General features: G+C 38.3%; 1 protein-coding gene across 3 annotated transcripts; it reads right to left on the bottom strand.

The window, feature by feature from the left end:
* LOC113031585 (major prion protein) lies at positions 1-11953 on the bottom strand. 3 transcript variants are annotated; one of them, XM_026183783.1, is made up of 6 exons: positions 11873-11953; positions 11456-11724; positions 11102-11321; positions 10862-10997; positions 10085-10405; positions 1-1344 (listed from the first exon to the last, which is right to left on the bottom strand). In XM_026183783.1, exons 4-6 carry the CDS (start codon positions 10985-10987, stop codon positions 1186-1188), a joined length of 606 nt encoding a protein of 201 aa, XP_026039568.1. In that variant the 5' UTR covers positions 10988-10997; positions 11102-11321; positions 11456-11724; positions 11873-11953; the 3' UTR covers positions 1-1185. The 3 variants fall into 3 exon arrangements, with proteins under 3 accessions (XP_026039568.1, XP_026039569.1, XP_026039570.1); XM_026183784.1 differs by having other exon boundaries at positions 11102-11230; XM_026183785.1 differs by having other exon boundaries at positions 11456-11515; positions 11873-11948.
* Between the last annotated feature and the right edge of the window lie 671 nt (positions 11954-12624).

Below are 12624 nucleotides of genomic sequence, written 5' to 3'. Positions count from 1 at the left end.
TTTTTCTCATGACATACTTCAACTTTATTTATAAAGAAATTTGGTATACAGTCTTAAGCATTGGCTACAAAGAAAACACAGAGCGCAACAGAACACCAGCGATACCTACACAAGTTTGAATACAGAGCGAATTGGAGCCCGACTGAACTGCTCCTCATAATGCCTCAACTGTTTCTACTTTACTGCTGATTTCGTGAGAAGCTTTGCACTCCTCTAAACAGTCTATGACATCCTGTTTAAGATTGCAAAACTGATGATCAACAGACTTCAGTCTTCCACTGTTTTTCAACATGGACAAAACACATGTCTCCATCAGTGAGGAATTTTAATGTTCGTAAACATTTTAGCCTTTTAATACTTTCACAAAACTCAAAGTCAAACTTTAATCTCACAACCTAAAGTTGTGATAATCATTTGCCATTTAATCATGAAACATAAACTTTGTATGGCATGAATTCTGCTTGTGTAATGACAGCACAATAAACTCTCATTCATAAGGCATCAAAATTGAGAAACAAAACCCCATACATGTCAAAAATGTGACGATAGATGCGTGATAACATACAAAAGCAAATCATAAGCAAAATAACTGATTAGTAAATATGAATCTTTGGCAATAGATGCTAGTCTTCACACTGCTGAAGAGTAATGGGTTGCAGTGATTTGGATGTATTCAGCAAGATCATAACAATAAATTGCCAATCACTGTTGATAATAATTTGATTAACTCTGTAAGACCCAACCCATCAAAAAATAACCAGAAAAAATTCAAATTGTTTTGGAACTGAGATGTTTAATAACCCTTATAACCAAATCCACATTTTCTGTGCTATATTATGTTGTTTATGAGATATTTATGAGATATTTTCTTTGTATCACATTTGATACATTGGGCGTTTTTGACAATTTTTTGTTAACAACAATGTTAAATTTAGACTCTTTTAAAAAAGAGTTTTGTCCATAACATTTTAAAATTATGGAAGGTATTGATTATGTTGATGAGAAAGAGGGCAAATATGATACAAATGCCATTATAGGGTTAACGTCAAAGATTTTTCAGCACATTAGGGGCCACAAATTTAAAAAGTTTCCAATAAAACGTCATCCTGAAAGCCAATAATGTTCCTGATATGATCACATAACCTGTTTCTGAGCATGAAGAGGCAATATAGAAAAAATGTTAAATCAGTATTTGCCAACGGCATTTATCACAACTGCCACATAAACAATTGTGAGGATCAGGCCAGCAATACCGAGTCCCAAAGCCACATGGTTCAGTGTCCTGGCTGTCCTGCTGCTCCGCTCCGCTGACATCCGATCGCCAACGTGGTTGGATTCCCGAGTCTGAAAGTGATAAGGAAGAAAAACAAAGCAATTTGGTTGTTGTTGCTGCTCTTGGTTGTTGGACCTCCACTACACAGGATGATACTTGTTTAGAGCTTAAAAACCCAGAAAGCATATACTCTGATCTTCTGAAAATGGAAACGTGTGGAAGATGTAATGTTTTCCAGCAGTTTGAACATTGAGACATTCTACAACCGTCAACATTCATAATGTAAAGAAAATTATTAAATTACATAATAAAAAGAATGAGAAGTAGCATAGCCACGCAAGCCAGGACGTTTTACATTATCTCAGTAAGAATTCCAAACCAAGTTTTCCTGCTTGATTATCAGAATCAGAATACTTTATTAATCCCGAAGGAAATTATAGGTTACAGCAGGCAGCACGCTAATGGCGCATGCACACTTACAAAGGAACCTTCTGACCAAACTTACACAAACAACACATTGGGAAGACATGTCAGAGAGGTAGGCTGATAGGAAAGGATGTGTATTGCTGTTCTGAGTTCTGGTTCAGGTTTTCATTTCCCTATTTGGAGTTTTTGGTTACATTTTGGCTTTAGTATCCTGGTAAGAACTGGTTGTGTCCCTCTGTGTTCCCTAATTTGGATTTGTGTTAGTGCGTGTGCCCCTGCCTCTATCATCATGTTTACTGTGGGGATTTCTATTGCTGTGTGGCATTGCTTGCTTGGTTCCTGTTTTACTTTCACAGTCAATTGTCTCTTCTAACCGTCGTGATGTTTTCCCATATCTCATTCCCCATTGGTTTCCTGTGAGTCCCACCTTCCTCTTCCTCCTTTCAAATTGCCCGTTGCTCCTCCTAATGTGCCTTAGATTTACCTTGCCTAAAGAAATTGTGTCTCATATGTACGTTTCTAGTTACATCCTTTGTTGGATTTTTGGGTTCTCCAGTTTAGTACAAACCCTTTTGTCAAGTATTGTTGGCATCCTATGATTCTGCACTCTGCATTACTCTGTAGTGGACATGCATCAAGTTCATTTTTTCTCATCAGCCATCTCATCTCATCCTGCATCCTGTTCCCTCTTAATGATGATGTAAACAAAGATTATTTTTCACTTTGGAAAATTTGAAAACGGAGTATTGAGGAACTGATGCATGCACTTTCAGAAACACAAAAGCTTAGCAGTAACTCTTCACAAACACAATCATGGCACAGAACACTCTAAATTACTGTACCAACTGTTATGTTGTTAGAGGTGTGGCAAGAACGTTTAACTTACGGAAAACAAGCTGACTGTTGAGACTGTGGAACAAATGGCCCATGACGGTGATATGCACACACTGAGAAGGAACTCTATGTGATGATTACTACTTATGGGTAAACTGTAATTTGCGAGCAATTGCTGTTTAAGAGCCACACTGCAGAATATTTACTGAGGCAATATGAAGCACTCCCATCGTTTTATCTCTTAAATAGAAGTTTACCAAGAGTTTTAATCCAATATTTACTCCATTAAAAAAAACAAAACCTTTTAGGCCACATGAAAACTTTAACTGACATGTTGGGACAACGTGGGAAACCACAGGACTTTTAATAAAATAAGAAACAACAGACCAGCTGTTGTTAGCATACTTTATTCAGTACTTAGACTGGACCACACCTATCCTCCATCTTTATTTTGAGCTCCCACTAAAAATGCTGAGGAGACATCTGCTTAATGTTTGTCTAATCCATTAGTTTAAAAAGTACCTTGAAGCCTTGAAGACTAATAGGGGCCACAACATACAAAAACAACATCACATTGCATTCAGTGACTCTTACAACTAGCAATCGAGCACAACCTCATCAAGTGAGGTTGTACACAAGAAAGCAAAGGGCTGTTTTCCTACAAACATTTAAGAACCACAGAGTCATCTCTGCTGCCAATTAGGGGGGGAAAATTCCTACAAAAGCCAAGGAATAAAACATTAAAATATATTCTTATGGTGATATTACAGCTGAATTATTTGTAGGAAGGAGCTTGGCTAACAGGATTAGACAGTCCATTCAACAGAACAGCAGGCCCAAGGGAAACAAACTAATCTGATAAAAACACAGCCCAAACTGGTTTGTAGAAAGGGCAGCCTTATACAGACTAATGCACTAGTGTCCCAAAATCGAGAAAGTGCTCTTTGAAAGCACGGCTCTCCTTTCCTTCTGACTAGCTTGCCTTGTTGTAGGTTAGACAGTATAATCTGTGTGCCGTCTCAATGGAGGGTTATCAGTGTGTCTGCCCGTGCTGCTTCTTCGTCTTCTTTCTGCATGGGATTTGGTAACATTGCAGCAAGCACAGCTGAACGCAGCTGATAAAAAAGTCTGCATAGTTTTGCCACAATGAAATGAAAGCAAAGTGACGGGCAAAGAGTAGTTTAGCTAGCTTATTCAGTGAGTTAATATTGTTCAGATGTTCTTGTTCTGTCTCTGTCTTTTCAACCTACAGTTTACCAACAGTTTAGAGATTTCCTGGAACATGTACAACATCCTCAACACATCTTAACCACACAAAATGTCACTCACCTCTGTGAGCCATCCGAATCTTGTGGTAAGGCTAACAGCAGGGGGGTTGAGTGACATTTTGCTCTTTAACAGTTTTATGTATTTGTGGTTGAAACTCAGAAGCATATTTCTATGTTAAACACGTACCAACACGTACATACTTGTGATATATATGGAGTCATGGGAAAAAACGTTTTCACAGCCTTTTGGCCAAAGGTCAGACTGTTCAATACTCAAAGAAATTAAAAACTAATAATACAACAACAACAACAACAACAACAACAACAACAACAACAACAACAACAACAACAATAATAATAAGAAGAAGAAAATTCAAGAGCCAATGACAGTACAATTAGAAGAAGCACAGCTTGTATGGAAGGGTTGCCAAAAAGAGTCTTTCCTCTCTAAAAATAAGATAGCAACAAAGCTTAGGTTTGGAATTTTCACAAGACTCCTGGAAAAATGTCTTTTGGATGGACAAGCACAAAGTAGAGATGGTTGTTACGGTCATAATGCACAGTGCCATGTTTGGGGAAAACCAAACGTGGCATATCAACACAAACAGCTCATACCAACTGTCAAGCACAGAGGTGTGGAGTGATGATTTGGGCTCGTTTTGTAGCTATAGCATTTGGGCATAGCTCTAAAGTGATTCTGTTTCCCACACTACGCCGCCACAGTAGAACTTGGGGTTTTTCATTATCTGCCAAATCACAAATCTGTCTGCGGGCAGGATGTGGACCTAAATGTACTCAGAAACAGGAAGCTAACAGTTGCGTTATTTGCTAAAACACTCTTTGTAAGAAGTAAACTTTACAAAAACAAAACAAGAACCTCAAACATGAACTAACTAGACTCAGGAAACTAAAACTAGGAAGCATAGACTAGGAGAGTGGAACTGGGAACCAGAACTTCACCAGAACACAGAGGGATGAGACACAACACGGAGAAGGTGTGGATGACGTTAAAGATGTGACACAGACAGAGAGAATCGCAAGGCTTAAATACACAGACTGACAACGAGAGGATAGGGAACAGGTGATAACACAGCAGGAATAAATCAGAGCTAACAAGACACAGGAAGCAACGCAGACCAAACGCAAGACACGAAAACTTAACACAAAGACATCAGACACAGCAACAGGGAGGGAACACAGATGTGGGACCAGGACAGGCACAGAGACACAGAACAGGAGCTAAAAATACAAAACAGAAATCAAACCCTAAGAACAAGAAAATCTTAAGAATTAATCTAAAACATAAGATAACAGTATTCAAAACCAGTGAGTCAACTCAGGACCACGACAAAATCTCAAATTGAACTTTTAAAAACCCAATTGTTTTTTTCTTCATTACATTTGCAATTTAACTTGAAATAAAGATTGTATTTACCTGCATTATCATAATTATTTTATTATTATAACTAAGTGGCAGGTGAAGGTTCAGATAACACTGCACAAAAATAGGTGCTACACAAATACCTGTGCGTCTACTTAAGTGACAATTGTATGTGCTTTTCGCACTGCTCTGTTGCCCTGCTTTTAGATTTGTTAGCGATGACTTTAAATAAATAAACTTTTTACAGTCAAATATGCCAAAAGTTTTAGACATCAGAAAGGAAAGGGTTAAAACCGGATTCAGTACACTCAGTGATGCATTCTTACCTCACTGCACAGCTCTAATCAATGTCTTGCTAACCACTTATCATGGTGAAAACAAAATAATCTCTCATTAGATCTTTTTCACATCTTTCTACAGTTCTCCTGTCATCAACTGTTATTTCATTTAACCGAGTGAACGTAGAAAAGACGCCATTCACATCTGTCAAATAACATTTTCAAGTAAGTTTAATGTAATGTTCAGATAGAAAAGTGGTTATTTCTCTTTAGAAAAAAAAATATAATGTAAAAAAACAAAACAACCAAACAAAAAAAACAGCTTCTTGTTGCTATCAGGTAGTTGGTCACACTGATCTGAGTAAAGTCCTGTCGGAACAAATATTTACTTTGGCTTTATCGGTTTTGGTGACTACAGACAGTTTTACATGAAGATCCTTTTACAGAATAAAATCTAATTTTCTTTAGTGTTGATCAAACATTTTACACTTTAATATTTAAATTTACCTCAATCAGATGCTACAGAGCACCTGACATTACAGCCAATGACCAGTGTTTGCCTTTATGTTGCTCTCTGTAGCTCCGTGGTTAAACACAAAACTGTCTCCACTTTGATTTCAATACGTAACATGACAGTTCAGTAACAAGAAATGCCATGTTAGACCAAAAATAAATTTGTATCACATTTTAATGTGACACAAACTAAAATGTATGCCACATTTTAAGGTCAGCAAGAGGAGCTGAGGTAACTGACTGCTCGAGCCTGATTGCGACAAAAGTGGGGATTTTTGGAAAGCCCGGGGGCATGTAGTGCTACTGAAAGCTCCACAGTATTTTGTCATAAAGCAATTAATTCAGAAAAGCTCACAGAAAAGGAAGAAAAACCCGGAACTTTTCCATTAGAAAGAATGGAAACAAACACGAATCACCGTTACCTCAAATTGTTCATAACAACAAGCCACAAGCTGTTAAGCCCCTGTTGCAACTGGCGTTGTTGCTTTCACAAACAGCAGCGTGCACCAAAACCTTTGGTCTTTATTCCGCTGGTTGTGCACCTCTCAGTGTCTGTCACCTCACACATGTGGTGTGGCAGGTGGTGCCAGGTTGAAGACATACAGTAAGTGTACCATGTCTTCAGGCACATGCTGCTGTAAATGCCATAAAATTGGTTTTACTGCTGTTTCAATGATTTGTCAGTACTGAAGCTAAGAGATTCACAGATTACACAGAGGCAGATTAAAAACAAAAATAAATCAGTGGGCATTCTCCATATTGCCAAAATGATGAGATCCTCATGACCGCGTGATCACCAACAATCTGAAATTCCTCAGCTTGACAAAAGAGCCAGTGTCTATGAGAAGAACTGCATTATTATGTCTAATGTAGACCAAAATGACCAGCCCCAACACAGAGATACTGTTTCTACAAGACAACACCAGACAAAGTGTTAGACCCAGCGGCTGTGATATAGTAATGGAAAGAGGTGGGGCTGCTATAATGCCAACTTTGTGTAGGCACAGACAAAACAAGGGCCAGGATGCGTGAACCTGCAGGAGAGACGAGGAAGACAGAGAGGGAGACATCGAGGAGTTCATGTTCTTCCAGCACGAACTGAAAGTGTGTCTATGCATGATTTGGGAGAGCAACAAATCATCAACCTTACATAAGTGCCCTTTATGAATGTGAGAGTGAATGAATAGTGGTATTGTAAAGCGCTTTGAGGGGTCCCGAAAAGCGCTATAGAAATGCAACCCATTATTATTATTATTAAATGCTAAAAGAGGCCGAAATAAGCCTTGAGTGATTAATTTTAAATCTTCTGCCTTAAAGCATAAACTTAGTGAATAGAGTTTGTTGATCTTATCGTGCCTTTGTCGTATCCCAGCATTTGATGCTAATTTTTTTCATATTTAATCCGCACTGGTCAATATAGATGCCTTTTTAAAAATTGTATTTATTTATTTTTAAGCAATAATCCTACAATGTTATGTAATGGTAAAAAATATGTTTTAGTTTTATTCTAATTAGGTTCACAACAGCAACTGTGGGAAACTGTGGACAACCACAATGTAAATACTGAAAGATACATGTGTAACATTTTAAAAATAACAGCTCGGAAGCATCTGCTGCTTTGGAAGGTATGTGTCGCGAGTTATAATTAGCACAGCATGACATGTGTAGTCTCAGCCATAACTTTAACAAAACCTAGCACAGGAAATTTAGAAAAGCTTAAAAGCTTAATGACTCTGTTTTTTCATCTGTCATTTTCTTTGTCTCAAGAAAGGCTAAAAAAAAAACAACAGAAAATGCAGGGCAATATGCACGCTTTGTGTTTCTGTAGGCTTCTGAATACTGATGAAAAAATAAACATAATATAAAACATTGTGCACAGTCACATAGAAGTGCATTGCAAGTCACTATGGCAAAAACATTTACATTAAAGCTTCAGAAGTCACCTTTATTTAAAAGTGATACTCTGCAGGAGTCTCTGCGAATGCAGTAAAATGTAAGGTTATTTTTGGCCTTTAACTACAAACATGGAGGAAGCAAGGGTGTCTTTTCCATCCTGTAAGAATCAACTACCACAACTTCCAGAGACAACGTGCATGCAGTAGCACTCTAATGAGACCGTGTTAAAAAAGGCATTAAAGAGGGCTGTTCTGCTCATTTTCACCTCCATATTTGTATTCCTGGACTAATTGTTGTAACTTTGAACAGTTACTAAAACTAAGATTTGTTCTAGTACAGCTATAAAGCAATGGCTTTAAGCACATCCTGCTTTATAGCCCTTCTTGACACTAATAATGACCATATTTTACAAAATAATCATCATATTGTTTTCAATACCACTTAAAACCAGGGACCATAAACTCATCAGAAAAGGCTTTACTGAGACCATGGATAAAGGGAGCCGTAGACTGTTTTCCCCATATATTCCTGTTTAACAATATTTGTTACCACAAACATAAGAATTGCCCCCTGCTGGCTGGTATAAAGAATGCAACTTCCACATTGGATTCACTTTGAGACCCCTTTTATTTGCAGCCTACGGAAATTCTTTTTTCTGTCCCTTTAAAGCCCCTCAGTAAAGACCTACTTTCTTTTAATTGCTCTTAATTGCAAATGACAATTTTTCAAATCTACAGTTATGTCTTGGAGCCAGAATCTCGACTCTACCAGAATACAAAGAGCCCAACGTCAGCAGCAACAACGATTACAGCAGGACGTGCCTGTAAATATTGCATTCACTTATTGTGGTGGATTTAGTCCCTGAATAACTGGGATGGTTGTTGCTGATGATCTCTTTTACAGGACAACGCCTCTTTGCTGCTCACTGTGTGCCTCAGAGGAAATTATGTGGGTCTATATTCAATTACGCCGGTAATTACAGCTGCCTTCTTTCAAATGCAAGTGAAACCCTTGCACTGCAGAGCGTTTCACCACCAGCGTGTTCTTACTGCTGAGTTTTCCCACAATGGTTATCTACTCTACTCTCTCTCTGTCTCTGTGAAAGTCACACCTGCTGACTCGAAAAGACAGCCAGCTGTTTTATGATGGCCACACCCAATGCAGCCACTACTTACTCTTCTCCCTGCCCTCTGCAAAGACATTCAGGTCAATCAAGTCCAAAACCAACCATTTAAAAAGCCATTCGTTCCAGATGGAAGTAAAAAGCAATACCCATCCTCCCCTCCTCAAGACTGTGGGTACAATATTTTTTGTTTTGTTTTTAAACATCTCGCTCTCATCTCTCGTGCCACATTGGATATGGCATCTTTACTTATTCCCCTAGTCTTTTTGATTTCCATGTGAATTCTTGTCACACAGTTATTGCACATCTTTGCATCTTTCACTTCTCCTTTTCTCTGCACAAATTTTTACACCTTCTGGTAACCTAAGCATGTTCTCTAATCTGGTTCCCACGCAGTAACATGTGGGTGTTAGATGTTGTTCTGAACAGCATGGTTTACTTTAATACCTCAATGAACTTTATACTGAATGTTTTAAAACTATGGAGGGCTAAATGTGCTAAATGTGGGCTAAATAAAAAAAACTGCGTAAATAATAAATGAATACATTAAATTTATCATTAATTAATTAACATTTCAATTTGTTTAATTAAACATATCTTTAAATATTCCACTTTTTAATCAATTACTTCATGGTTCCTGTCCTGGAGTGCACCATAAAATTATTTTAAAATGTAAATTCTTGCTGTGGCTTTTCAACAGACCCCAACATCTAACAGCAAGTCAACACAGATTATCCAAGGTACTGAGTTGATGCAGTGTTACAGTCAACTGAATTGGTGCTGGTGTGGACTTGATGTAGCCAGGTCTCCCAAAATACATTATAAATGAAACCACAAGCATCAGTGGTGGAAGAAAGCCACCAGAACTATTAGTAATCTTTGAGTTTATTATTTTGATTATTAGTAGAATTATTATTTATTCCCAAATTTAATTACTTAATGACAAATTTAATTTATTATTTCATTTCATTTTAGAACTCTTGGAATTCTTTAGGTATCATCTCATCTCCTTAAACAAACAGCTTTATGATGTGTATTTATTGCAGTGCAACAGTCCATGAAGAATGAAAAACTTTCTTTTTTGAGACTCACCAAGATGGAGAAGATAAGGGCAGCAATTCCAAGTGGCAGGCAACAGCACAACATGGTGAAGATGGAGTAGCCCAAGTAGTCATTGACGGGGTTAGTTAGAGGACCCTGAGCCACATACACTGTGGGCTGGACCACGACAGTACCCTGCTGAGGTGCAGGGTACTGTCCACCCATGGGATGAGCTGGCTGTCCATATCCTGCCCCTGCAGGCTGTCCATATCCTGCCCCTGCAGGCTGTCCATAACCTACTCCTGCAGGCTGTCCATAACCTACTCCTGCAGGCTGTCCATATCCTACTCCTGCAGGCTGCCCGGGATAACCCTGCAGGACACAGAGGTGAAATAAGACCAACTCATTTCCACTGCAAACGAAACAGGTGGTTGAAGTGGGAAAACGGGTTGGATAAGTGATTTATGGAAAAACGAGACTGTTGTTGATAGAGGTTAAATATAGAAGGAGTACATCTTACCTCGTCTTTAGATCTCTCTCTCTCTCCATATTATATATATATATATATATATATATATATATATATATATATATATATATATATATGTATATATATATATATGCAGCTAACCAACTCAGCAGGATGAATATCATAATAACACAACCGAACGAACTGATGGGAAAAGTCATGATTACATGATAACATTGTTTAGCAGTCTATAGGTAAATAGAGAAAATATAACTAACGTTTTTATTGGATTAAATACCTCTCTCTCTCTCTCTTTTTTAGATTGTCTTAAAAAATGTGTCTTTAAATGTGCTGGTTACCTGCAGTGGATATCCAGGGCCAGGGTTACTGTCGTCCTGGTAGGGTGGAGGGGGCGCTTGGCCCATGGAGGACTTCTCACTGGACCATCCCGCTGGTGGAGCGCATGGGTGTTTCCCCGAATCCATAATGCAACTTCTAGGTTTTCACACAAAAAAGAAAGTCAGCCTTGTTTTTTTGGCGCCGGGTTCGCGTATAGCTTACTTCTCTAAAATATTTAATTTTTTTTTCCTTTTTCTTACCAAGCCCTTTTTAATTTTACAGCTGAACACGGTCCGCTACACGTCGTAGTCCTATTCCAAACGCTTGACAGTCAGCGTAGCCCCTCGTCGAGCATTGCATATCACACTTCCGCTTTCAAATTAAAAGAGCTGCGGAGCATATTCGCGGTTTTATTTTATCTTGTACCTGCTCATGCCGCGGTATTTTTGGTCTTGATCAATATTGGTCATAATGAGAAAACTGAAAATACAAAAGTAAAACAAACAAACAAACAAAAACAGCTGGGTCTGTACTCGATTTCACAACTTGAATTTGATTATGGTTTTCAAAATTAAATGTCTTATAGTTAACATATAAATGTAATTTACACGCACCTAGGAAAAATGCATAGGACAATGTGCTTCAAAAGGTCCCCCTGCGATGCTCAGGTCCTGCTGTAATGTAATTTTAGTCCGTCGTTAGGTGGTTGCCAGGCAAAGTGGGTGCGTCATGACTTGTCATGGTAGGGATTATGGTTGGAGTTAAAGTGACGTGATGCTTTAAGATAAGTCTTGGGTTCATACATGTTTAAAATTTGTAATTTTTAGTCCGTTAGTTGGTGGTTGTTAGGAAACGAGATGATGCCTGCCTTTCTATGTAGGCTCTGGAAACAGGTGAAGAGACAATATAGAATGAAAACAAGCTTATTTTTACCCTCAGCCTCCACAGACACATGTACAATTTAACCAAACCAATCTTATGATTATATGGGTCACACGAAACACATATCAACAATAAAACCCGGAAAATACCTATCTATAGCCACAAAAACACGTATAATTTCCACATCCAAAATGGTGTCTCCGTCTTGTTTCTTTACGGTCTTCAACGCAGTACGCTTTTATTTTGTGAATGCAAATATGCTTAATTTCCGGTCTCAATAGCTGGCTGGACATATGTAAATCAGGACCTATAGAGCCTATAGTATGGGTCGGCTCGGTGGGCATAATCAGGGGTGACGGTCTCTCACAAAAACTGCGAGTTAACTGGAAAACAGCCCTTTATGTGAATAACTGAGAAATATTATGGTCTTATGGTTTGAAGTTGTCATACAGTTAATTAAAAGAACGACTCATGTCGAGTTCTTCTCTGTAGATTTACACACCATGTAGTTTTGTTACTCAAGTATTTAAGTCTGTATCTCACGGGTAAACACGAGGGCACCGCATGATTGGAAGGCTCATTATGCGGTCTCACTACCTTAATCAGGCAGGGGGAAACAGATTGTCCACTAGATGGCGACAGAGCATGTCTAATAAAGAAGAAAGAACATGGCTATGAAGGCCACTCATTATACTTCTATTCATTTACTTACTTTGAAAACCCCTTTAACGCTTACACAAGATGCTTTATGTGAGCTCCCTTTTTGATATAAAAACCAGCACAACTATTTTCAAACAATAAAAGTGAAAAGACAGCACTTTGTAACCAGCTTTTACGTCCCCTCAAGTCATCTTAAAAGACAGAAGCTACGGAAGTTTCTGGATTGTTTTTGTGGATGCAG

Source organism: Astatotilapia calliptera, chromosome 11 (genome assembly GCF_900246225.1).
Source record: "Astatotilapia calliptera chromosome 11, fAstCal1.2, whole genome shotgun sequence".
Classification (NCBI taxonomy): domain Eukaryota; kingdom Metazoa; phylum Chordata; class Actinopteri; order Cichliformes; family Cichlidae; genus Astatotilapia; species Astatotilapia calliptera.
The sequence above is the reverse complement of the archived record's forward strand: the minus strand, read 5'-3'. Positions and strand labels throughout refer to the sequence as shown.